We start from the raw sequence: 24829 nt of genomic DNA, 5'->3' as shown, positions 1-24829 counted from the left end.
AATTATGAAATCATTGTTGCCAAATTACAAAAAGAAACCTAGCATCTAATGCGCTGTGTGTTTATATACAATTTCGAAAATAACAAAATCACATTCAGCAAACTGTTTAAATTAAATAGAATCTTGTACATATGTATACTTACATATTTATGAGCGCTGATAAGTGTTGAAAAGCTCCGTTTTGTATTGAAGTTATCGGGTTGTTGTCCAATGATCTAAAACAAAAATTGCCTTTTCATTATCAAGATTATTTATGTAATCCCTGATTTCCAATCAGTTAATTTTACTTTAAGGATCCATATCTTTATTTGAGAGCTTGTTCAGCTCTATTTTGCAAGTTTAATTTTATAATACAAATTTGTAATTTCAATTTTCATGTAAATAATTGAAATCTAGATTGCAGACAGACTAAACAAAATAAATATAACAGATACTTCTTAATAGAAATTTTTATTTTGTGTATTAATTCATTTCTATAAACATTTTCTAAAATATCGGACATATCTTTGTTTCTTGTGTGCATACTTTTAATCTCTAGAAAAACAATGAACTTGTTGTCTGCATCATTCTTGCTCTTTTAAGTCGATTTGAGTTTTTCACACACACTCCTATCATAATTTTCTGGGGTCTGTTGTTCGACTTGTCGTTAAGCTAATCAAATGATTTACTCTAACGCATCGTTAAATACTTAATCATTTGATTAGCTAACGCAATGATTAAAATCTGTTGCTGAGTATATTTTAATCATTGCATTAACTAATCACTGCATTAACTTTTAATCACTTGATTAAGCTAAGATTACATGTAACTCCCATAATGCAAATTTGCCCTAAATGCACTTGAGCAAGCACCTAAACTTCCTACCAACTGCTGATACAAAATGGAGAATGCAAACCCAAAGAAACTGCCAAGACTGAGGAAAACTAACTTTTCTCAGTTGGAGGAAAACATCCTGCAAACAGAGGTGGAAAAAAATTATGCTGTTATAAAAGAAAAACATAGTACCAGTACCACAAACCTGGAAAAAAACAGAGTATGGAATAACATCACCAACAAAATTAATGCTCTTGGTGTTGCCAACAGGACTCAGAAGGAGGTGAGGGACAAGTGGAGAAACTTAACAGTAAAAGCCAAGTCAGTCTTCACAGACCATAGGAGGGAAATCAACAAAACTGGTGGAGGCCCAGCCCCAAAGAAACCATCCTCAAGTGTAGAAAGGGTTGTAAACATGCTGCAGGATACAACAAGTTTTTCCGGTATTCATGGAGGAATTGAAACTGCAAGCTTTGAATGCTATCCTGCAGGTATATTTGTGTTCCTATTTTATTTATTATATTCAAAGCAACCTCTGATATCTTTTTAAGTTTACATTTCCTCGTAAAAATGTATGATACCGACTTTCTCCGACTATCGTCTGCTCTCCCTTTCTGGGAATTTCCCTTTGATACGTGGCTAAAAATAGCATCTAATAATAGATATGTACTACAGCGCTAATGACCTGTGTGTGCTGGAAAGAATGCACACAAAAATAAAACAGCTCAGTAAAAATTTTAACCTTTACTATCCACATTTTGATAATCTATATAGGCTATATATTAACGAATCAATGAAACAAAAATCGGAATGATTGATGGAAGTTGACCTAAATATGTCTCTGCCACGGCAATGACGTATATCAGTTCAGATACGTTTTTCAAATTAACTACGGAGGGAAGTATACCACATTGACATAAGATACTGCTCATGAAAATTTACCATTTATTCATTTATTCATTCAGCGTGAACTTTTCTATCTTCATCTAATTATTTAACAAAAACCTCAACCATGTGTCTTTGCCTGGTAACTAAATTCTGCGAACGTGAGGCAACCAGTCGGTTATAGTGGGTTTACGACAACTCGTACCTCAGTCAAATCGTACCCAATGCCAAAACAGTTTAAGTCTGTTAATAGGAGTAAACATCATTTCCTTTGGAAGATGACATTCGAAAAACAAACTGAGATTGAAAAAACAATGACATTGAAAAAAGTTAGAAAAAAAAACAATTGCATAGATATAGGAAGATGTGGTGTGAGTGCCAACAAGGATTTGTATATACAAATCCTTGGTGCCAATGAGACAACTCTCCATCCAAATAACAATTCTCAGTTTGTTTCTTATTTCAGTGAAAAAAAATGATTATATCTATTGAAAACTTAGGAAAAATCAATCTTTCATGAAAATGAATGTTTTTTTTTATTAATGCTAACTTTTTTATATAACATTCTGGGGACAAAATGTACAACTCATTTATATTTTCAGCAAATGAGGAATCTGACGACGATGCTGAGATTGAAAATGCTTTTGTTGAACAACCAGATGTGAATGCTGTAACACCTACAAGAGTACCTTTATCTCCACGGATATTGGTAACGAACATCCTGCCTTTAAATACTAATGTTGAGCTACCGGCCAGTAGACCTGTAACTGCAAGGAGTGAGTCGACAGCAGAAAATATATCTGTTCACAGTGTTAATAATATTAAGAAAAGAAGACGTGTAACACAAGAAGATGTTTTCCAAATGCAGGTCAAAGTGTGTAAAGAGCAGATGGAACTTTACTCAGAACAGCGCCGGCTAGTAAAAGAGCAGACAGAAAAGGAGAAAAAACAGTCACAAAAGGTTGCTCTTCAAATACAACTGCTCAGAAAATTGAATGAAGATGATAACATTCCACCAACACTTACTGGTTCTCAGGTTGCATACCTTGCCGCCATGTCATCTTGTTTTGAAGATTCTTAAAAAACCGCTTTTTGTTTTAATGTTGTTATTTGTTAATTGTTACTGTTCTGTGTACTTTAAAAACATGTTTATCACTTAAAAGATTTCCAGAAAGGACAATGACTGTCCCCCTTAATAAATACATTCAATAATTTCAGAATTTACAGTATATGTATGTACAACTGAAGGGTGATTACTAGTATCATGATAAGGAAAGTTTAAAACAAAATTTGTATGAAAGTTATTCTCAACTAATTTTTTTATTATGAGAAAAAATTTGTTGCATAGTGGTTCCTTATTCCTCGACCATCTTGTTGTCCAATGTATGGTTGTATCATTGGTTGTTCCTCTGGAATATCATCATTAGCTATAATCGGTTCTTTCAGCATCATGGCTATATTGTGTAGAATCGCACACGCTACAATAAATTTACATGCTCGGTCTGGTCTCATTCTAATCTGTAATCAAAACATGTTAAGTTTTAGAATAGAGACATGGAAATTGAATGGTTTGAAACCTTTCTTAAAAATTGTAGTCTCATGAATTCAACAGAATGTGAAACATTCATTAAGAAGCTCATGGTTCTTATATACTTAATGATATGTGAAACGTATAGGTCATCTGCCCAGTATTTACATGCCTTTGACTCCTTGAAAGAGTTTCTAATCCGTATAATTTTAAACCCAATCCTTTGCTCATATATAGATATAGGAAGATGTGGTGTGAGTGCCAATGAGACAACTCTCCATTCAAATAACAATTTAAAAAGTAAACCATTATAGGTTAAAGTACGGCCTTCAACACGGAGCCTTGGCTCACACCGAACAACAAGCTATAAAGGGCCCCAAAATTACTAGTGTAAAATCATTCAAACGGGAAAACCAACGGTCTAATGTCTAAATGTCATGTTTTCTTATTTCAAACTGTTAGCACAGAGATAGGAATGACTCAAATGAGAACCTCTAAGAATAACCCCAAAATGCAAAAATTGTACATGCTTTTTGAGCATTTTTTTTTGTAGTGATTTAAAGTTCTTGAATTTGGTAGCCAAAACCTCACAATCCTTCCATTCAATATGTGAAAATACAACTTGGTAAATGTACTTCTTAACACTATAATCCACTCCATGATGGTACATCTATCAACGGAGGAAAGAACAGAACGTTTGCTTAACATAAAAAAAAACTGGATGACAAGAGTTTATGGGACGGTAGAATTAACCCTGAAACAAACAAAAAAACATTCTTATATACTTTGCAATAATAAAACAAGAAGTATTCCTGATATACTTTCGTAAATAATTGAGATGAATATGCATGTTGTATAGAAATAAGAAGGTATCAGGACAACAAGGGAGACACACGACACAGAATTAGAATACCATAATATCTAGGAAATGTTTGCTTATGTACTTTAAGCAAACAAACAGTCATATAAATAATGACGTGAACATTTTTGGAGTTGCTTATAAAGAGTAAATTTAATAACAGAAGCTTTCTAAATTTTGCTGGTTGAATCTCCATCCATGTTATTAATTTGCAAAACATGTATTCATGTCCTCTATACTTAATTGAAATAATAACTTATATGAACAGTATTTGTTCGTTATGCTTACACCAGTTTTTAGAAGTCGAAATCTTTGTTTCCAAATTCCAAATGTTCTCTCAATTGTGCATCTTGTTGATATATGAGCTTTATTAAAGGTTTGTTCTTTCTGTTCTATTGGTTGCCTAAATGGTGTTAGCAGAAATGGACGACATGGGTAACCACTGTCTCCTAATACAGCACCTTGCTCGATACTGGTATACTGATTCTGCAGATGAATTCCAACTGCAGATGTTTTAAATACATGGGCGTCATGACATGACCCTGGCCAGTTTGCATGTACATTTGTAAAGAGACCTAAAATTTGAAATATGAATGATATAAATGTACTTATCTCATAAACATGTTTAACCCCGCCGCAATTTTGCGCCTGTCCCAAGTCAGGAGCCTCTGGCCTTTGTTAGTCTTGTATGATTTTAAATTTTAGTTTCTTGTGTATAATTCGGAGTTTAGTATGACGTCCATTATCACTGTACTATTATGCATATTTTAGGGGCCAGCTGAAGGACACCTACGGGTGCGGGAATTCTCGCTACATTGAAGACCCATTGGTTGCCTTCGGCTGTTGTTTGCTCTATGGTCGGGTGGTTGTCGCTTTGACATATTCACCATTTCCTTTCTCAATTTTATTATTATATATCTAAACAACAATTCATAGACCATTCTTGATGGTTTTTGATCCAAATAAGTACTTATTATATTCTTATGATTTGATTTGATTTTTCTTTCACAATTTGTCCTGTCGATTCATTGATATATATGTTCTTGCCTCAATGGCAACTGTACCACATCTCCGAAATTTCATATTCATCAATTGATATCAAAAATTATTTTTGAAAAATATAGCGGCCAGATCTGGACAAGTCTTCAAAGTTTGGTTACTTGTGGAGAGTTGTCTCATTTGCAAATGGCCATCATACCACATCTTCTTTGTATGAATCATTGGAACAGAAGAAAGGGGGACTTGGAAAATTATTCTTTGATGCAATTTTTTTATAATTAATTGATAGTGGCTTTGAACAAGATGTCGGTAACTGCGAGTAATCTCATAATTGTACTTGGTGTCTTTTTGTTGTTGGGATGTATACGTAACTGGCTACGTCCAGTTGTACTGCTACGGTGACCTATATAGTTTTTAATTTTTGTGTCATTTCGGTCTCTCGTGGATAATGATTGTCTCATTTGCAGTCATACCACATCTTCTTTTTTTTATAGCTTTCAGTAACTGCGAGTTTTCTAATATATGGACTTAGTCAGAGCCGTAACTAGGTTCTTTTAATAGTGAGGCAAATATATTTTGGCGAGGGGTCAGGGAGCCACTCAAGACTCCCAGAAACTCTGTGAAAAATATGCAAAATCATGCAGTATGAGCGTTTCTCGGACTCTTTCTTGCACTGACATGCAATTAACTTTTACCTATTTTTTAAGAATATTCGTGTCTCAAAACAAAAACATAGATTCATTGTAATTTTAGACTTTTAGATTTTACGGAGACAACATTAAAAGTAGTCCGGTATGTAGGATAAAGCAAACATCGTACATATAAATCTCATAATCAGTAAAACTGGATATGTCTGTCTGTTCTTGTCATGTCATGTTCGTAGACTTTGGTGATGTTTTTATGACTAGATGTAAATATAGTGACAGTGCAGTTTTATAATGTAAGTACAAGTACTTCTAAGTCGACACTAATGACCATCTTAACATTGCTTTACGGTATTTAAGTGATTCTGTTAATGTTGAAGGCCTCCAGCAACTATCAAGACGAAGAACAGGAATTAAAAATTTAACCATTGATTATTGGTGTTTTTCTATGTAGTGACTTTGTGTGAGATAAGGCCCTGTGCACTTTCACTCCATATTCCTTTATTTTGTATTGAAGGGTCTGAACACGACTTGATGCAAGTTTAACCCTTCAATGTAAAAGGTCATATCATTGTTACTGTGAATAATTGTATGGCAATTCACTGATGTTGTTTTGTAGATGATTTGATACCGGGAAATTGGTGGTCTTACTTTAATTTAAACCATGTCAGATATCTAATTTCATCTTTACAAAAAAATGCGAGTTTTGTATTCTTTGATATCAAGTTCATCAGGCTCAATTATGCATACAGAAACGACCATTTCTGACTGTTCTGTGTCCAGTAGCATCATATATTTCAAATGTACATACGTTATGTTGATTTTTTTTATTTTGTTATTTTTGATTTTTTGTTGCTAAATTAGTGTAAATTATAAATGTTAATGTCGACGCCCGGCGAATAATCTTCAATAATTGAAGGATCACTAGAAACCTAAAGAAGAAGAAGAAGATATTCCAAAACTATTTTCTCGCACCATGTCTGGATATCGGTGGACATGCAACATTGCAAAACTTGGCCACACGTTTACACATGAAAATGAACACTTAGACTATAGTCATTAAGGGAGGCGGCGCTGACTGACGTAAGGGGTGCATCCCCCCCCCCCATCCGCCTATGGGTCATTGGTAACTGGAAGAATTAGAGAAACTGGCTTGATTATCATTTCTCTGTAGTTGGTTAAAGAAATCATTGAACATAGTTTACTATGTTACGTTATTTTGGTATATATTTAACTGGTAGAGTAATTGGCAAGTACTTGTTACCAAGTAAAATCTTATACTTAGTTTAGTGTCTTTAAAAGGGGGTCTAGGATTTATTTGCCCTCATTGGTCATGAAAAAAACCCAGAATAATTCCACTGTTTCCTCCCATCCAATCCCCGAACCCAAATTGAAAGAAAATGACCAGTCCAAAAGAAAAAAACGAATCTGCTCCGATCGCTGTTAGCAATAAAGCAAGTTAGAGTTTTAAACGACCTTGACTACATAAATGACTCCTATAAATAGAAAAGTGAAGTACCGGATGTGTTCAAACAAGACAAATTTCACTGAGGAAGATAGACAGAACGCAGTTCAATTCCTTTAAATACTTACAATTATGGTCACAAATCCCTTGCACATTCACACTGTGAAAGCCTTTGCGATTAACAAAGCTTGGTTCATCATCTGCGGGGGCTTGAATTCGTACATGTGTTCCATCTACACAGCCAATAACATTGGGGAAGCCTGCTTTTTCAAAGAAACCATTTTTAGCTTCAACTTATCCGGCGTACATGGCCATTTGATGAACTGGTCCCTCTTTGCAATTAATGCATCAGTAAATTTAGTTAACACCCGGGACACAGTAGCTTTGTCATGGCCCATAATGTCACCTATAACGTGAAGATGTGAACCACTGGCAAAAAAACGAAGAGACATCATTACCTGCTCCTCAACACTCAGTGCTGTGCACCTTGCAGATGCACTTTGTAGGTCATCTCTAAGCAAGTCTGAAATGAACTCTATGCTTTCCCTTCCAAACCTAAATTTTTGGCGTAACTGCTCATCAGAAAAATTCATTTGTAGAGGGTCTTGGCCCCTAAAAACTCTTTCTTTTCTAGGCAAAGGTCCTAAATTCCATTGGACAACATCCACCATTTTGAATTTAATGAGATGATTAATATTTAACGCAGCAATTATAGGTGTTTTAGTTTAATTACAATTTAATCAAGTGATTAAAGTTAATCACAAGTTGAACAACAAACTAATCACTTGATTAAATTTAATCACATGATTAGGCAAATTTAACGCAGTGTTAGTGCTAACGACAAGTCGAAAAACAGACCCCTGGTTATGATTACTATTAAAAAAATCAATTAACTATCTGTCACTGGCTTGAAAATGGCCAAATGTACAATTATTGACATCGTTTCAAAAATTATCTCTGAACAGTTTAACTATCGATGACAAATAAATTCAAACGATGATGAAACTTTTTTTCAAATTTTAACTATAGATGTCAGTATGAATCACCAAAATGATTTTTCAGTATTTAAAAAAAATCATTTCAGCAATTTCCCATTATTACTGCCGGAGAATATGGCGATTTAAAATTGTTTATAAGAAAAATATTCAAACATTCTACATTTGTACAAAACAAAACAACGATGACAACTTATTTGCAAATTGCAGTTTGATTTAAAGAAAAAAAATGTACATTCACACGTCTGCTACATACTCATACATGAAATGAAACAGTGGTGACTTAACCACAATGTACACACTCAAAGTCGTTAGATAAGTATTGATAACATCGACAGTAAAATTTGCAATAGTACTTTACGTTGTGTATTTCTTTTTCAACGTACACTCAACGTACACTCAGTTTATCGCCTTATTGATTTATTTGGAAAAAAACTTTTTAGTTCTAGAATGTGAATAATATTATCGGTACTTATGTTTAATTATGAATTTCGACAACTATTGACTTTCACTGATGCTTGAAAATAACATATTTGCAGGTCCAAAACGTAATACAAACGCTGAAGAGCAGATTAAATCAACAGGACCTACACAAAACCACACTCGGACATGCAATATAGTTACACGACAAGGAATACAGCTACACATTTCTGAATGGTTGACTGTAACACTGTAAAATGATAAGTATTAAACAATTTACATTTGGTCAAACTTGTGGTTGCTTGAAAATATTGAATACAGCATTTTATTATATATATTAATATCATAAGTAGACATCCAATTTTCTTAGCGTGTATGTATTATTGTGAAATAAAACAAACAATTTTGACTTGCTTTTTTGCTCAACTATAAAACTTTACACATGCATACATACAGATCTTTAAGCAGTGGTAAGTCTTTAAACGATCCTTGTGGTAGTGTAGTAATATTGTTGTTCATCAAGTTCCTGAAATAAATGAAGCCGAATAAATTAAAGAGGTACGAAAGCTACCAAAGGGACAGTCAAACTCATAAATCTAAAACAAACTGACAACGCCATGGCTAAAAATGAAAAAGACAAACAGAAAAACAATAGTACACATGACACAACATAGAAAACTAAAGAATAAACAACACGAACCCCACCAAAAACTAGGGGTGATCTCAGGTGCTTCGGAAGGGTAAGCAGATCCTGCTCCACATGTGTTATCAATTTTGCAAGGCTTTACCTAAAGAGTACACTTTATCCATTATTTAGCTCGTATATGACTCTTAAAATTGAGAATGGACATGGGGCTTGTTTTCTTTTCTATGCTTTAATAATGACAGCCGTTATTATAGTGGTTACAATTTGTGCACAAACACATATAAACGGGCAAATTGATTTTCTCCTCATTTGAAGGATACCTCATCCAATAAATTTTCAAGGAAAAAAAAGATAAGCACCTTCAAAAGTTTGTTATTCTTTACTTTCAGGTAAATTGATGATATTCAGTCTATAAACTATCCAGATCTTGATGCAAGTGGAATTAATATGGCGATCATTCCATCAGTTTTGAATTATATGGCCGAGATCAAAACAGAGTCAATGACTTTTAACTTTCCTATTTGTCAACATACAATTAGCTTAGTGTTTATGTATTATTTTAAAATAAAAATATTTGCTCAAACACAATATTTTACACATGCATACATACAGATCTTTTAGCAGTGGTAAGTCTTTAAACGATCCTTGTTGTAATGTAGTAATATTGTTGTTCATCAAATTTCTGAAATAAATGAAGCCTATTTAATTAAATATGTGTTATCAATTTTGGAGTTGTATTGCAACGGCTGTACCTAAAGAGTACACTTTATCCATTATTTAGCTCGTATATGACTTTTTGTTTTTCTTTAGTATGCTTTTATAGTGACAGCCGTTATTTTAGCGGTTACAGACTGTGGACAAACATATATTAACCGGCAAGCTGATTTTCGTCTCATATGAAGCATACTTCATCCAATACATTTTCAAGAACAAAAAGATAAAGCACCTTTAAAAATTTCTTCCCTTTCAGGTATACTGATGATATTCTATCTCTAAACTATCCGATTAACTTGGTGGACGTGGGATTGATATGTTGCTATTTCTTTTGGTTTTGACAAAGATGGACGACATCATAGTTAATGATTTTGTACTATGCTATTGTCAACATCTGATTTATCATCAGTAACATAGCCTCTGCTCGTTTATGTGGTATTGATCAATTAGTTACGCTTGTGGATGTTAAACATAAAATAATATTACCAAGGCGGGATTCATATGCAAAACTGAATTAACAGTTTTATGAGGAGGAACAATTGAACCCGACACTTCAGTCAATTACGGTCCCAATCATCAAATGATTGAAAGTTACAAGTTTCGGTGTCCAATTTCCCTAGCTAGCTCGGAAACCTTCAAATACCAGTATACTTGTCTGATTATGCCCTCTTCTTGATAGTGATATTTTTACTATAGATGGTAGCAACCAGTTTTGCTCCTGTTTGGGTTGATACGATTTCCTCAATTTTTATGACTTCCCTTGATTTTGTTATTTTAAATCTATGGATGAGACTTTAACACGGGTAAACTACTGTAATTATAATTTATCATCCTAATCCTGTACCAGGGCATTACATACAGCGTGTGTTTTTACCGTACAGAAGAAGGCTTTATGCAAGAAAAACCATTTGCACATAAAACATTTATTATCATTTTATTATGTATGAAAACGAAAGTTCAAAGATTTTATAAATTACAACTGAATCGAAAAGACCATTTAACTACAAACTTTGTTTAACTCGTCCAAGAATAGTTAAAGGCTCAAAACGTTTTAGTTCCAACCTTATTGTAATGTTATTAACAGTAGTTAGAGGACTTGCTATCGAACAGTAAAATTACGTGGTATTATTACATGTCGCCGAGATGACATTTTTCATTTGAAGTTTTAGAAGCTTAAACAAAGGTGTAATTCAAATGATCCAGTAAAGCCACATGTCGAGGTGTGGTTATAATTTTATCAAATACTAATTGACTCTTCGCTGAACGTTTGTTTATATTGGTTAGATGCATACAACCTTATGTTAAAATGTTAACGGATAAATGGGTATGGTCATGCATTTTCAATGATGTAAAATTTCAGTCACCAGTCATTTGTTAAGGTTATTTTGTTATCAATCCACTAAAGGTAATACGCAAACAAATTTCAAAGCATCGGCATGGGCTTGGGAATATGATTTAAGCGTTTATGTTCTGCTTGTCATACATATATTTACTGTTAGTTTACTACACATTTTCTGATTGTACAGTAATATATTCGGTGGTAAGTTTTCTACAAATTGTTTATCTTGTTTGTTGGAGTGGTGTACTCAAACAAAATTTGCATTTACTTTTAATTCTATGATTTAAAAAATTAGCATTACAATATACACTTGTTAATGTGGATTTTTTTTACTTTCCATTCTATTGATAAAGATATAAGCGTTGCAATCTTTACTTGTTTAAGGGCATCCGATACAGTTTCTCGATGTAATGTCATTTTTATAGTTTTGAAATATGTTGTAGGCCTTGGCGAGTTATAAAATAAAACACAAAATAAAACATAGGTCACCGTGCTCGTTTTCGAGAAAATTGAGGCTGAAAATTGGGGATTTGTGCAATTTTGTAAAAAAGATAGGCAAGGTTATACAAATTTTGGAGCAAATATTCTTCATCGTAAATTATTAAGATCGGGTTCAATTTGAAGCTGTGATAAGTGACAATAAGGGAAAAAATAAATTCCTACATGAATGACTATACAACTATTCAAGCCTTGCTTGATATTGCGGACCAGATGCTCAAAGTGGTATTTTTTTAATCCAAAACATATGGAAATAGAGTGTTTCTGAAAATGTCATTTTTATCATTTTTCTGCATAAACTGCATTTTGTCATGCTTTCTCCAAATCTCAAATAAAAAATATATGTCAACGTGCTGGATTCTATGATAAACGCGATTTATCCCAAAAATTGCGTTCCCCCCTTTGTAACCTCAACGTTAGCGTTAAAGTGCACGACGTCGCTGGCAGACTTTTTCGACGTTACCGCTGCTAATTACCGGCGACATTTTCAGATGTTTAAATATTGCTTGTAAAGAGCTACCTAAAAATTGGTAATATTGTTTTTGGAACTAAAATCATGTAAATCATAAATACATCTCTTTGTTTGTGGTCTAAGTGAGAAACATCTCAAGAAAATTGATTACGGACTGTTGATAATTTTTACGGCTTTTAAAATCAAAACTCGGCAATTTGAACTTGACATACAGATACATGTACTGTACACACTCTTGTATTAATTTATACAATATGTTGACCTCTAGATGTTTTTTTTTTGTTTTGTTTTTTTTTGGTTTGTTTTTGTTTAGTGGGCTGCTGTTTCATTACAATACTCCTTTAAATCCCTCTATTCATGTTTTAATCACTTTTTCATGTTTTTAGAATTTCACATTAACTCATACAATTTAACTTTTATTCTGGTCAATGATAACAATTGAATAATATTTAGAGGCTCCTAAACAGTTTTATAGCTGATATGTTTGTCTCTTGTTGAGAGTTGTCTCATTGGCGATTAAACCACTTCTTCTGTTTTATGTTGTCAGAAAACAAAAACAAAATCTTATAAAGGAGAATCTTCAATATGCTAAAGGATGCTTTTGTCCAGACAGAGAAACTATACCATAATATTGAAACTTTGATTTGGCAAAAACGATTGAATTAATAGCGAGAGGATTGCGTATATTACGTATGCGTAATTTCATTGGTAAATAACTATATATATATATTTTCAACCTAGTTCGACGCATTGCAGGGTACATAAATATGGCACGTTCATTCCTCTGTCTGTCCTTCCGGTCCTTATGGTTAATTAAATTTTTCAAGTGTACAATTATTGCCAAATTGTATAAAACGAATATTATATGGACACATTCGAAAATCAGTGCATATCAACTATAAGAGTTATGCCATTCGAAAATATTAATTATATTGGAAATTGCAACGTATTTGCTGTCATCCCGTCATTTCTCTAATATAGTTGTAAAAAAAATAAAGAACAAACTAAACAGCTGCGCTATGAGCGCATGATACGCCCGTCGTCTTATGAAGAAAAAAAATAATACATGTCGTTCATTATCACTGGACTAGTATATATTTGTTTAGGGGCCAGCTGAAGGACGCCTCCGGGTGCGGGAATTTCTCGCTACATTGAAGACCTGTTGGTGACCCTATGCTGTTGTTTTTTATTTGGTCGGGTTGTTGTCTCTTTGACACATTCCCCATTTCCATTCTCAATTTTATTTTAAAATAACACGGGGTTGTACAGGAAGTCATGCGAAGTATATCCTGACTCATTCTTTATTCTTGCTCAAAAAGAAGTTTGTATATCACAACTTGTTTTCTATGATACCAAATTGAAGCTCAATAAAAAAATCACTGAGAACTCAAAAATGAATTAAAGAATCATCACGAAAAAATATACAGATCTTAAGAATAATTTAACTAACAAGTTTGTGAAATTTTTTATGCAATAATTATACTAGTGTTATCGAAACATCGACGGCTAGTTTCACACTAGTAATAATTATCAATAGATTCTGAGGTACGGTGGGACATGTGAATATCCCCTCTTTTTCATCATAGTAAACTCAATAACTCTAAAAATAAAATTTGAATCATCCTCAAAAAGTATACTACAGATGTTCTAATTCATATCACTAAGAAGTGTGTAAAATTTTAAGCAATAATCATAAATCGTTTTAGAGATACATTGCGGACTGTGCGTTTGAGTCGGTTTGACCATCATGAAAAAACAACCATGTTAAGTTTAATGACATTAGGATAATATGCTGTTCCATGTTATCGACATTTGTATATCATAATACGTCCCGTCAAGAATTGTGCTTGAAATATTTGCCACTGGACGTTAAGCAATCAACAATCAATCAATGTATAGGACATAATTTTGGTATTAAGCTTGCATTTAAGGTAGTGCCTTCCTCATATCAAAAATGATAATAGATATGCATTATTAAAAGGGTCAGTCATCTTGAGATTGCTAATTATACGATATTTTGTTGAAGATTACATAAAAACAGTAATGTGTTTTGTTTATTATGATTTCATTAGACTGTTATCCTGTTAGAATCAAATGCACTGATATTAATGATGTAGAAGTTAGATGCGGGAGAGACAGAAATTGGAGTATCGAAAAATCCATATTACGTATCTTATTACGGGATATTACACGCGTTACGTCCCGCAAAAAGTGACGTTTTGCGGGAATTTAAACGCTTAACGTCGCGCCAAGAGTTAACTCCCTTGAAACTGTATCGGATGCCCTTAAGGTGGTACCTAACACTACAGGGAGATAACTCTGTAAAATCAGCTAAACGTTTTAATTACGTTGTGATGAAAAGGGAATATTAAGCTTCTCAATGATCAAAATAAGTGTTTGTCAAACTGCTATATAAGCAGTGTAATTTTTCTGATAAAACGGTTGGTTCAAATTTTTTGAAATTTTTACATTTTTGTCAAAGGGTCAAAGTAAATACTGTGTCAAAATTTTATGAAAATTAAACGAGCCAAATTAATTTGCGTTAAAGTGTTGGGTACCACCTTAAGTCCGATTTTTTAAGTATACAAAAAAATTGAGTTTTTTTCACCTTCAAGTCTATACAAATAAAAATCATTTTGCAGTATACACTTGTTCAAGTGGACACCGTACTTCACAATCTATGAATAAAAATGTCGGCGTCGCAATATTCACTTATTTTAGTGGATGTTTTACTTTTAAGTCTATGAATAAAATTGTTCACGTTGTGTTTTAAGTGTTATTTAAATGAAAATATTACCGTTGCAAAATAAACCCATTTCAGTGGATATTTTACCACCAGTCTAATAAAATAAATGTAAGGGTTCCAATATACAATATCAAGTTGAGCGCACAGGGTTGTCTCAAAGATGTTTATATTTACTATTCTAACATGACGTCCTTCAAACGCTTTGAGTACACACCCGTGGTAAAATATGAATATATTGGTTGGGCTGTTCTGATTGTACTCCCACGTCATATGATTGTTTATGGATGGAGTACACGACGTCATAGAATGATAACGTAATAGTTTAAGCATTTTTCGGGAAAATACACGCTTCTGATACCGAAAATCATCACCAGAATGAAACGTAAACAAACAATACTAAAATGTGGTATAAGCCCTTTTTTATATACATAGAAGATATATAAGTAAATTATCATTAAAATTCATCCAATTCTATCTAAATATATTATTGTAAATAGTTTGAGCATGTCACTAAATCTGTTTGCTCCGTTCTTTACCGCCAATCTTAAAGTGGGTTAATTTATGGGAACGGCAAATATTTGCCTCCATCTAGTGCGCTTTGAACCAAAACAATTGCTATATTTGTCTTATCAGAATCGAAATAGTTCATGGGGGCTTGAATATATCTAAATTTTACCACGGGTTGTCCCTTTATGCCGATATTTTACCAGTCGCTATCGCTCAGGGTAAAATATTTGTCATAAAGGGCCAACCCGTCGTAAAATAACGATATATTCAAGCCCCAATGAATTATTTCTTAATTACTATTACTATTACTTGATTAATGTTAACTGTCGGGACTTTTCAAGATTCATAATTACATGAGAATCTAAATGGTCCCTAATTTGATAACACCAATCAACGAATATATATAGCACTTAACCCCTTATAGATTCCAGGCAAATGACAAGGTACGATTAGGGCTATTTTGGACCTCTCTGAATAAGTTTATATTGATATCATTGATGATCTTAGTGTAGACATTTGAAAAAATAATTATATTATTATATTCCGGTGAAAGGCGTGTTGCCTGGCAACGGTTTTTATAAAGAATGAAAACTATTTCTTGGTAATTACTTTATCAGTACAAATTCAAATACTTGCAAATAATATTGTTTGTCAAAGAAGAACTTGAAGTCATAAATGAAAAGTCCCTCTGATTTTGTTTACTTTATGCTTAAAAACAACCTCAGCAACAGACATTTTGCCTAGCAACTGTTAAAGAATGGGTGATTGTCCCCTCTGAAGTATGAATTAAGCAGTTGTTGGAAGATTTTATTTTCCATGTGGTGTTTCAATCCAATATTTTGTCACATACATCTTTTTTTTATTCTTGAAAAAAAATCCGTATTAAGCATAGCAAAACAAGTGTTGCTTAGCAACAGCAAAACATGTTTGAATTAAAGCCAACAACAAATCAATTAGTCGTTTTATTGAACAAATTGAATTGAATGTAATGCAGTTAGGCTGTTTATGGACAAGGTTTGGTAAGAGTAAGTTCAATTGTAGGTCACTAAACGCTGATCAACAACTTAGCTACATAACAAGTTCATAGCAACCGTGCAATAATAAGTTCTTTATGTGTTTTGAAGTATGAACTTAGTTATTTTTGAGGAATTTACTTCCTTCTTCGGTGTAATAGTATAATATAAACATCTAGATTATCATTATGTTTTGGAAGAATTCTATATCGAGCATAGAAACCCACATCTTGCTTGTCAACAGCGAACCCTTTTTTTAAATTGAAGATCACACCAACACCTCTGTTTCAATGTGAAGGTTTTTTCATGAAAACAAGAATATTTTGTTAATAATTTGGGATGGGTTTGAACAGTTTTTAAAGATATTTAACAGTTAATGGAACGAAAGAGATATGACTTGTACCACATACATACATCATGTGGAATTAAATGTTTCATCCAGGAAAATTACGAATTAATATGACGTAGGGGTTGGAATGTGAATGTGTCCACTGTATGGGTAAAAAAACCTATGGTGAATTAGAAACGATTTATCAATGAAAACGGGGGACGGGTATAAACCATTTTGGAGATAATTTACGATGCATTATATAACGAGGATTTGACCGAAGTAATTAATCCTATTGTGCAGTAAAACAAATGACATAGCCTGTAAGAAAATATATGGTTATAGGGTTGGACAATCGTTTAATCATGAAGGGTTAAAGTCAAGAACAATACATCAACTACTTTGACCTTGAGATCAACGGTAAATGTCATAATGATATTAGACTGTTATGATATCTGAGTCATGGCTATACACTGTATGCCAAATATCATAAGCCAATGTCTAAAAAACTAGATAAGTGTCGACCCGGACAAGTGTGTATGAGAATAAGATTCCCACAAAAGAAGAAGAATCATACATATGTAAACATAATGTATTCATTTATTTTTTCTTGGAAGCCAGGGAAAAATGACAAAGACAAGTGAGAACTGAGTACAGAATAAACTGATGTTTGTTTTAAGATGAAATGAAATATGAAACATTTTTGTTATCTTTATTAATGATGTGGATACTGGCAATGACGAACATGGTTTCTCTTTCTTGTCAGTTTCAAATGATTTGTGAGATATCATGTAAAATGCATTTATGTGCTTATTTTGCATTTTGAATATTTTTATGTTGTTTTTATAATTTGTTTATCCCTGGTGAGAGCCGTGGTGTAGTGGTTAGTGCATCGGACTACTAACACAAAGGTTCCTGGTTCGATTCCCGTCTGGGATGAAAATTTCAGGAACTGAATTTTCGGCTCTCCCTTGACACCATTTGCGAGTATGGTCTTGAGGAAACGACGATAGTCCGTCGGAAGGGGACGATAAATGGCTGACCCGTGTTAAGAGAAAGCCATATCTCTTGCACGTTAAAGACAGCCTTGTAGATTTCGAAAAAGAGCAGGCTAATGCCGCTACAAGGCCGCACTCGCACCCGCAAAGTGGAAAGGGATTAATATCAGTTGCAAAACTTGTTTCCCAATCCACTATAAATAAATATGTTTAACCTAATTTGTTTATCAAAATGAACAGGTACAATCGGACATGCAAGTTACTAATAAGAGTATATGAGTTCAGGTTAGGGTAAAGGTTGTCGCCTCTTTAAACGTTTAAACATGCTGCATTTGTTCGCAACTAGTCAGGAACCTAATGTTTAATAGTTGAAGTGGCTCAAACGTGTTCCTAGTTTCTAGTTTTTATTTATATATAGATTAGACCGTTGGTTTTCCACATTAGTCATTTTTATGTCCTTCATAGCTTGCTGTTAGGTGTAAACCAATATGGCAGCTCATTAAATGCCGTGTTTTGACTCCGAATTTTACCTATTGTCAACGTATAGTAAACAAACAACAAAAAAGCATGGATATTGAGCACGTGTTCTAACATGTACAATCAGATAATAGTTTATTTCAGTGACAGATCCATGCGTATTGCGATTACCGGATTTTTATGAAAAGGTTCACGCTAAGGTCACTTTGCATATGGAAAATATGTCGGCATTTTGCTTCCTGGAAGCATGCAATTAAAAAAAAGTAAACTTCTTCTAAAAGTGTACAAATTAAAGAATTTTGTGCAGAAAAAAGTATACGTACATAAGTTTAATAATGAAAACTTTCCATTTTGTTATAAAAAAAAAAAAAACATATGCCTCATTTTTTTTCAATTTGAAGTTTCATAGGACTCTAGATAAATATAATAAATGAATTATAATGCCTGGTATCGCGAGTTCTGACACCGTCCTTGTCAAACCTTAGACTTTAAAATTGGTATTTTTCTGATTTCCATTAAGGTCAAGTAACAGTAAATGAACGCCGTCTAGCGGATTCCGCGAAATATTGCGACGTTTTGTACGAATTACGTCCCTTTGACCAGATTTTGCAACGTTAAAATTGCACCCGGCGACTTTTCGTTGGGACAATGTCAACGGTAAATTTGACGGAAAGTATGTTACTTCTAGGAGAATGAACTTGTTTTTCTAATATTAAAAATTGAAAATAAATATGAAAACAGTCCTGAAGACGATCTTCAAAATGAAAATCAGTGGGCTACGTAGGGTGGTAGAGTTTGTATATCTGCCGATTAGTTAAAACAAGTGTGAAAACTGTTGCTCACTATTGTGATGAAAAAAAAACAGTGTGGTCTCGGAAGTATTCTATATGTAGTATGTCAAAAATGTCCTTTCAAAAACCCTATATTCACTGGGAAAAGACATCGTCTAGCAGAAAATAAGCAGAAGGGGTGCAAGTTTAGGAGATTAATCTTAGTATTGTACGGTAAGATTCTCCCATATTTTGAAAACTATCACACCAGTCGGAACAAGTAAAAATATTTTCAAATTAGAGAGAAGGAAATGAACCACATAAACTAATACTGGTCATAAATTCGCCGCTGCTGTCAGTCAGTCATAGATGACACTAAACTATAATACACTTAAATTAATTAACCTTGTTCACGGTTGGAACAATAGTTTAATATCCATACACAGTTTTTAGACTATAACAAATCAAAAATTAGCAAAAATGATGTTTCACGATCAGGGGCGTAGCTGCCGTTAGGCACTTTAGGCACGTGCCTTCACATAATTTTTTCACAAATATTTTTTTTTTTTCATTAAAAAAAAAATTTACAACGTTATATGAAGATGAACTCCAGTGAAGTTTTCACAACTCTAATTATCGAATGTCATGTGTACACTAGTCTCTCGTCCTTAGTGAATGGAATATTGGATATAATTGAATGTTTTTTTTTATGTGTGTACCTTATATAGAAACTATAGACTAGAACTTTGGTTCAGATCATTTCAATTCTATCAACAAAAACTTGAATGAACCTCAACTTAGACACATGAATTTTTAATTAGTTGTTGCTAGTTTTCAACTAGCTTTCCACTTTGTCTTCACCTGACTTGCCAATGTTGGTCGTCCGTTTGGTTATGCAGGATGTATAAATACGTAGTCACGTCTGGTCAGAATGGGGACATTTAATCTTATGCCTAGTTGTAGAGAGAATGCCACTCTTTGAGAAGTTCGTAGTTGGTCTACTAAAAGGCAAAGTTTCTGCTCCTATCCAATAATCCCTCATTTTCCAATGCATGGCATTTTCAAATTTCCAGACCTTCGTCCTGTACAACACCTATTACAGGACTAAGCTCCCTGTTGTGTTTATTGTAAATAATCATTTTTTTTTTGTTCTAAACTTGCATACATATTTTACACTGGATGTTTAAAAATCAATCTATCAACTAGCTTCCAGTAGTTTTGAGTATTCTCAGATCTACGTGTAATGACCACAATTACTCAAATTCCTAAGCCGGTAGGGATTTTACAGTAGAGCGGGATATAAAGAAATACGAATTTCTTGAATTTTGTTACGTTAGTATGAACAGAACAGAACTTTTGCATTAGGCATCGACTATGTGTATATGTGTTTGTGTGGCTAGGGTGAAGGTTTAAGAATCAAAAGATTGATGGTTGATGTCTTTCTAGCCAAAAGGATAGTGTTATTATATAGTAATATCAGTGTTAACGTGCACGTGCCTATTTTTTTTAATGAAGGATCGTCAGATCGTCAATATGTACTATCAACTAAGTTAAACGTATATATCGATCATAACGGAATAGATTTGAAAAATAACAAACAGGGTGTACTGCTTAGGGGACGACCATTTGATATTCTGGCCTGGGGGGGGGGGGGGGGGGGGGGGGGGGGGCAGGAGGATTTGTTTTTGATCGGTTATTTATTTTTGCAAACTAAGAGGACAGATTATTCATTTTTTGCACTATTGAAGCAATATTTTTCATTTTCATTAAAGCAAGGGACTGATTATTCATTTTCACAACTGTATTTTTGATATTCGAAAAACATACAATTTTTTAAATGTTTTGTTTATAAATAATACATATAGTATAGTCAAGTCATTATGTAACATTTAATTAGATTAACCATCCCCCTCTACAGAAATGAATCTTTTAAATTCCCAACTGCATATACACATAGTATTAAGTTTAGTTATAACTAGGCACTTTTAAATGTTTTGGCAAAACCTAAATTTTTTTGAAGTGTTTTGGAGCCACTGAAGGCCCAAGAAGCTATAGAACAAATGATGCAAAATCATGCTTTCTGGGTGTTCGGAAGACCCTTTCATAATCTGAAAATGAAGTTTTGTTTTAATAATTTTTTGACAATATTTTGGTCTCAAAGCAAAATGTATAAATTCAGTGTAAGACTGAAGTTTCTAGGGAAAACATCAAAAGACCAATGTGCATGATAAAGCAAAAATGGAATTCACATAGTTAAGCCTGTGGCTGCTGTTTTTTTTTTTTAAACTCATGATCAAGTTCATAACAAAATTACTAGATTACAAAAGGAATGCAACACTAACAGAATAAAGAAGGGCAATCAATGAACAAAAGACAAATAAATAAGAAACATTGATCCCGAAAAATCAGGGCTATAAGTCTGAGGGAAAACAGAACTTTCTTCTTGCAAGGCCGTGAACACAATTTGATATGGAGACAAGCGTTTGGTTTTGAAATTTCCTACATGGAGTTACGGCCCTGTTAAAATAAAGGTGAGGTAAGGTTTCCTGAGACAATATACTTCAAGTTAAATGAAACCAATTTTCAGACATTTCAAGTATATTTAAATAATTATAATATTTATACTTTTGTTATTAAAAAATTTGGGAAGTGTTTCCCGATTTTTTTGGGGAAAAAAGATGAATTTATGAAGAATCTGGTGCCATCTCATATACTTTCGATTAGACCTGCTGAGTTATTTATTTTCTATACATTGCAAGTCAGGTAATTTATTTTCAAACTACCACAGAACAAACCATTTATTTTTGTGATTATCAAGGCTGAGTTATCTATTTTCAAAATCCTCCTGCCCCCCCCCCCCCCCCCCCAGAATATCAAATGGTCGTCCCCTTAATTAAAGGGATATGCGGATCTATGCTGGGCAGTACATATTGTAAATATATTTTTTTTTAATATTTGTTTTTCCAATTGTACTGCACTATTTAATTCACCAATTAGATGTTATGGTAAATTAATCATAATTCTTCGAACTTTTCATGTATATTATAATTATCATGATTAAATAAAATTTTGCAGCCAAAACGCGTTTTCCGTCGGGGGGCTTCGCACCCTCTGCCGATTTGTGCCTACAGTTGAATGAATACCTAGCTACGCCCCTGACGATCATTAATCCATCGCTACATTTTGTAATCTAACATTTTTTTTTTTTTTTGTAATGGTGCTTTCTTTCACGTCCGCAATTTCGATGTTAAATCTTTAAATAGATACATGTATAAATAGTACATGTTTTGAAGATTTATACAGGGCTTAGTATCCTAATAGTATTGATTCGTATGGTTGTCTCCTCAAAGGAAATTGTTATATATATATGGGTAAAAATTAACCGAATAAAAAAAATGTACACTAGCTGAAAGTAGCATCTCAAATATACAATAGAACTGTTCTCAATTCTATTTCACTCATAAAACTTGAAGGTTGAGAACGAGATTATATCGATCACCTCTATATCAAAGTACTACTATATATACCGACTGAAAAATATGCACAGTGTCACAGACTTTCAGTACCTAAAGTTAAATGTAAATCCCGTAAGTAGTCAGTACTTTAATAAGACAGCAACCAGACAACAACACAAGGCCAAAAGAAAATTAAAAAGGAAAAGGCATCTTATGATATGCATTTGACGGGGGTGGGGTGGGGGCTGCAGGGGTCCTGATCCCGAAATCCCGGACTTAAAAACATGAAATCCCGAGGTCTCGAATTTATAGAAATTTCAATCCCGCCATACCGAAATTCGAAAAAAGAATAGCCGGATCCATAAAGGATCAATCCTGAAATCCCGTGTTGAAAAACACCCGATCCTGGAGTCCCGTTTTTTTGTCGAGCCTGCAACTTTTGTTGCAGAAAGCTCGACATAGGGATAGTGATCCGGCGGCGGCGGCGGCGGTGTTAGCTCACTTCTTAAAAGCTCTATATTTTAGAAGGTGGAAGACCTGGATGCTTCATACTTTGTATATATTTCCGTCAGTTACATGTCCAATGTCCTTGACCTCATTTTCATGGTTCAGTGACCACTTGAAAAAAAAGTTCAAATTTTTTGTAATGTTGAATTCTGTCTTATTATAAGTAATAGGATAATTATATTTAATATGTGTGTACCTTTCAAGGTCCTCATGTCTGTCAGACAGTTTTCACTTGACCTCGACCTCATTTCATGGATCAGTGAACAAGGTTAAGTTTTGATGGTCAAGTCCATATCTCAGATACTATAAACAATAGGGCTAGTATATTCGGTGTATGGAAGGACTGTAAGGTGTACATGTACAACTGGCAGATGTCATCTGACCTTGACCTCATTTTCATGGTTCAGTGGTTATAGTTAAATTTGTGTGTTTAGGTCTATTTTTCTCATACTATATGCAATAGGTCTACTATATTTGTTGTATGGAATGATTGTAAGGTGTACATGTCTAGCGGGTAGATGTCATGTGACCTTGACCTCATTTTCATGGTTCAGTGGTCAAAGTTAAGTTTTTGAGTTTAGGTCTTTTTATCTAATACTGTATACCATAGGTCAACTATATTTGGTGTATGGAAATATTTTATGATCTTCATGTCAGTCGCTCAGGTTTTATTTGACCGTGACCTCATTTTCACGGTTCATTGCACAGTGTTATGTTTTTGTGTTTTGGTCTATTTTTCTTAAACTATAAGTAATGGGTCAACTATATATGTTGTATAAAAGCATTGTTAGCTGTACATGTCTGCCTGGCTTGGTTCATCTGACCTTGACTTCATTTTCAAGGTTCATTGGTCTTTGTTTAGTTATCTTGGTTAATGTTAAGTTTATGTGACAGTTGTAATAAAGCTAGGCTTTATACTTAGGACTATGAACATAATATCAATGATTAGTATAGAAGGCGAGACATTTCAGTGTGTGCACTCTTGTTTTTTCTTGGTTTTTTTTCGATTTGGGGGGGAGGGAGGGGGCGGGGGGTTTGTAGACGTATCAAACATAAATATGTACATCTGTTTTTATGTCATATGTCTCAACCTCCGTTAATTTGGTTTCCTCGGAAATGTTTTTACACGATGTATTTTCTGGAAAATACACTGTACTACAAAGACTACAAATGTCTTGAGAGAAAGCGAAATTCAGAGAGAGAAGCACAATAATGTATTGTCACATATAATTAGATCTCAAAGGGAGTTGCAGAATAACGGATACTGGCGAATGTCAAAATTGAATAAAAAAGTTTGCAAAATTATAAAAAATAACAACGGAAAATAAAATAATTATTTAATATAATAGTGTAGACCATGTACAGAATTTTACAAAATCGTTAATTGAAGATTTTACAGAATAAGCGTTATATCTAAAGATAAAGAACATTTAGGTCCACACTCCATATGGACCCTTAAAAATCGTTGGATTATCTCGGTGTTGCTGGTCAGAAATGAATAAAAAATCACTGGTCAATTAAAGGTTGTTGTAAGTGATGCAACATATTCTTATGTTCCTGTTCCCCTTATGTAACTTCCAGTTTTATTAAAGTTTACATTCATCAAAGCCTTAGTTTAATTTAGTTTCCTGTCATTACAACCCCCCCCCCCCCTTTATTTGTCGCATGTTGTGTATCATGTACTGATTCTATATACACTTCGAACAAATACGATATTAACAAAAATGTCAGTTTGCCTGCGTGTTTTACTT

General features: G+C 33.6%; 1 protein-coding gene across 1 annotated transcript; it reads left to right on the top strand.

Annotated features, from left to right (window-relative positions):
* The first annotated feature begins 862 nt into the window (after positions 1-862).
* LOC139514171 (myb/SANT-like DNA-binding domain-containing protein 4) lies at positions 863-2779 on the top strand. The gene is made up of 2 exons (XM_071302959.1): positions 863-1304; positions 2301-2779. The coding sequence occupies exons 1-2, from the start codon at positions 881-883 to the stop codon at positions 2777-2779; spliced, it is 903 nt and encodes a 300-aa protein (XP_071159060.1). The 5' UTR covers positions 863-880.
* The last annotated feature ends 22050 nt before the right edge of the window (positions 2780-24829 follow it).

This window comes from Mytilus edulis, chromosome 3, assembly GCF_963676685.1.
Source record: "Mytilus edulis chromosome 3, xbMytEdul2.2, whole genome shotgun sequence".
NCBI lineage: Eukaryota > Metazoa > Mollusca > Bivalvia > Mytilida > Mytilidae > Mytilus > Mytilus edulis.
Note: the sequence above shows the minus strand (reverse complement) of the source record. Positions and strands in the feature narration are given on the sequence as shown.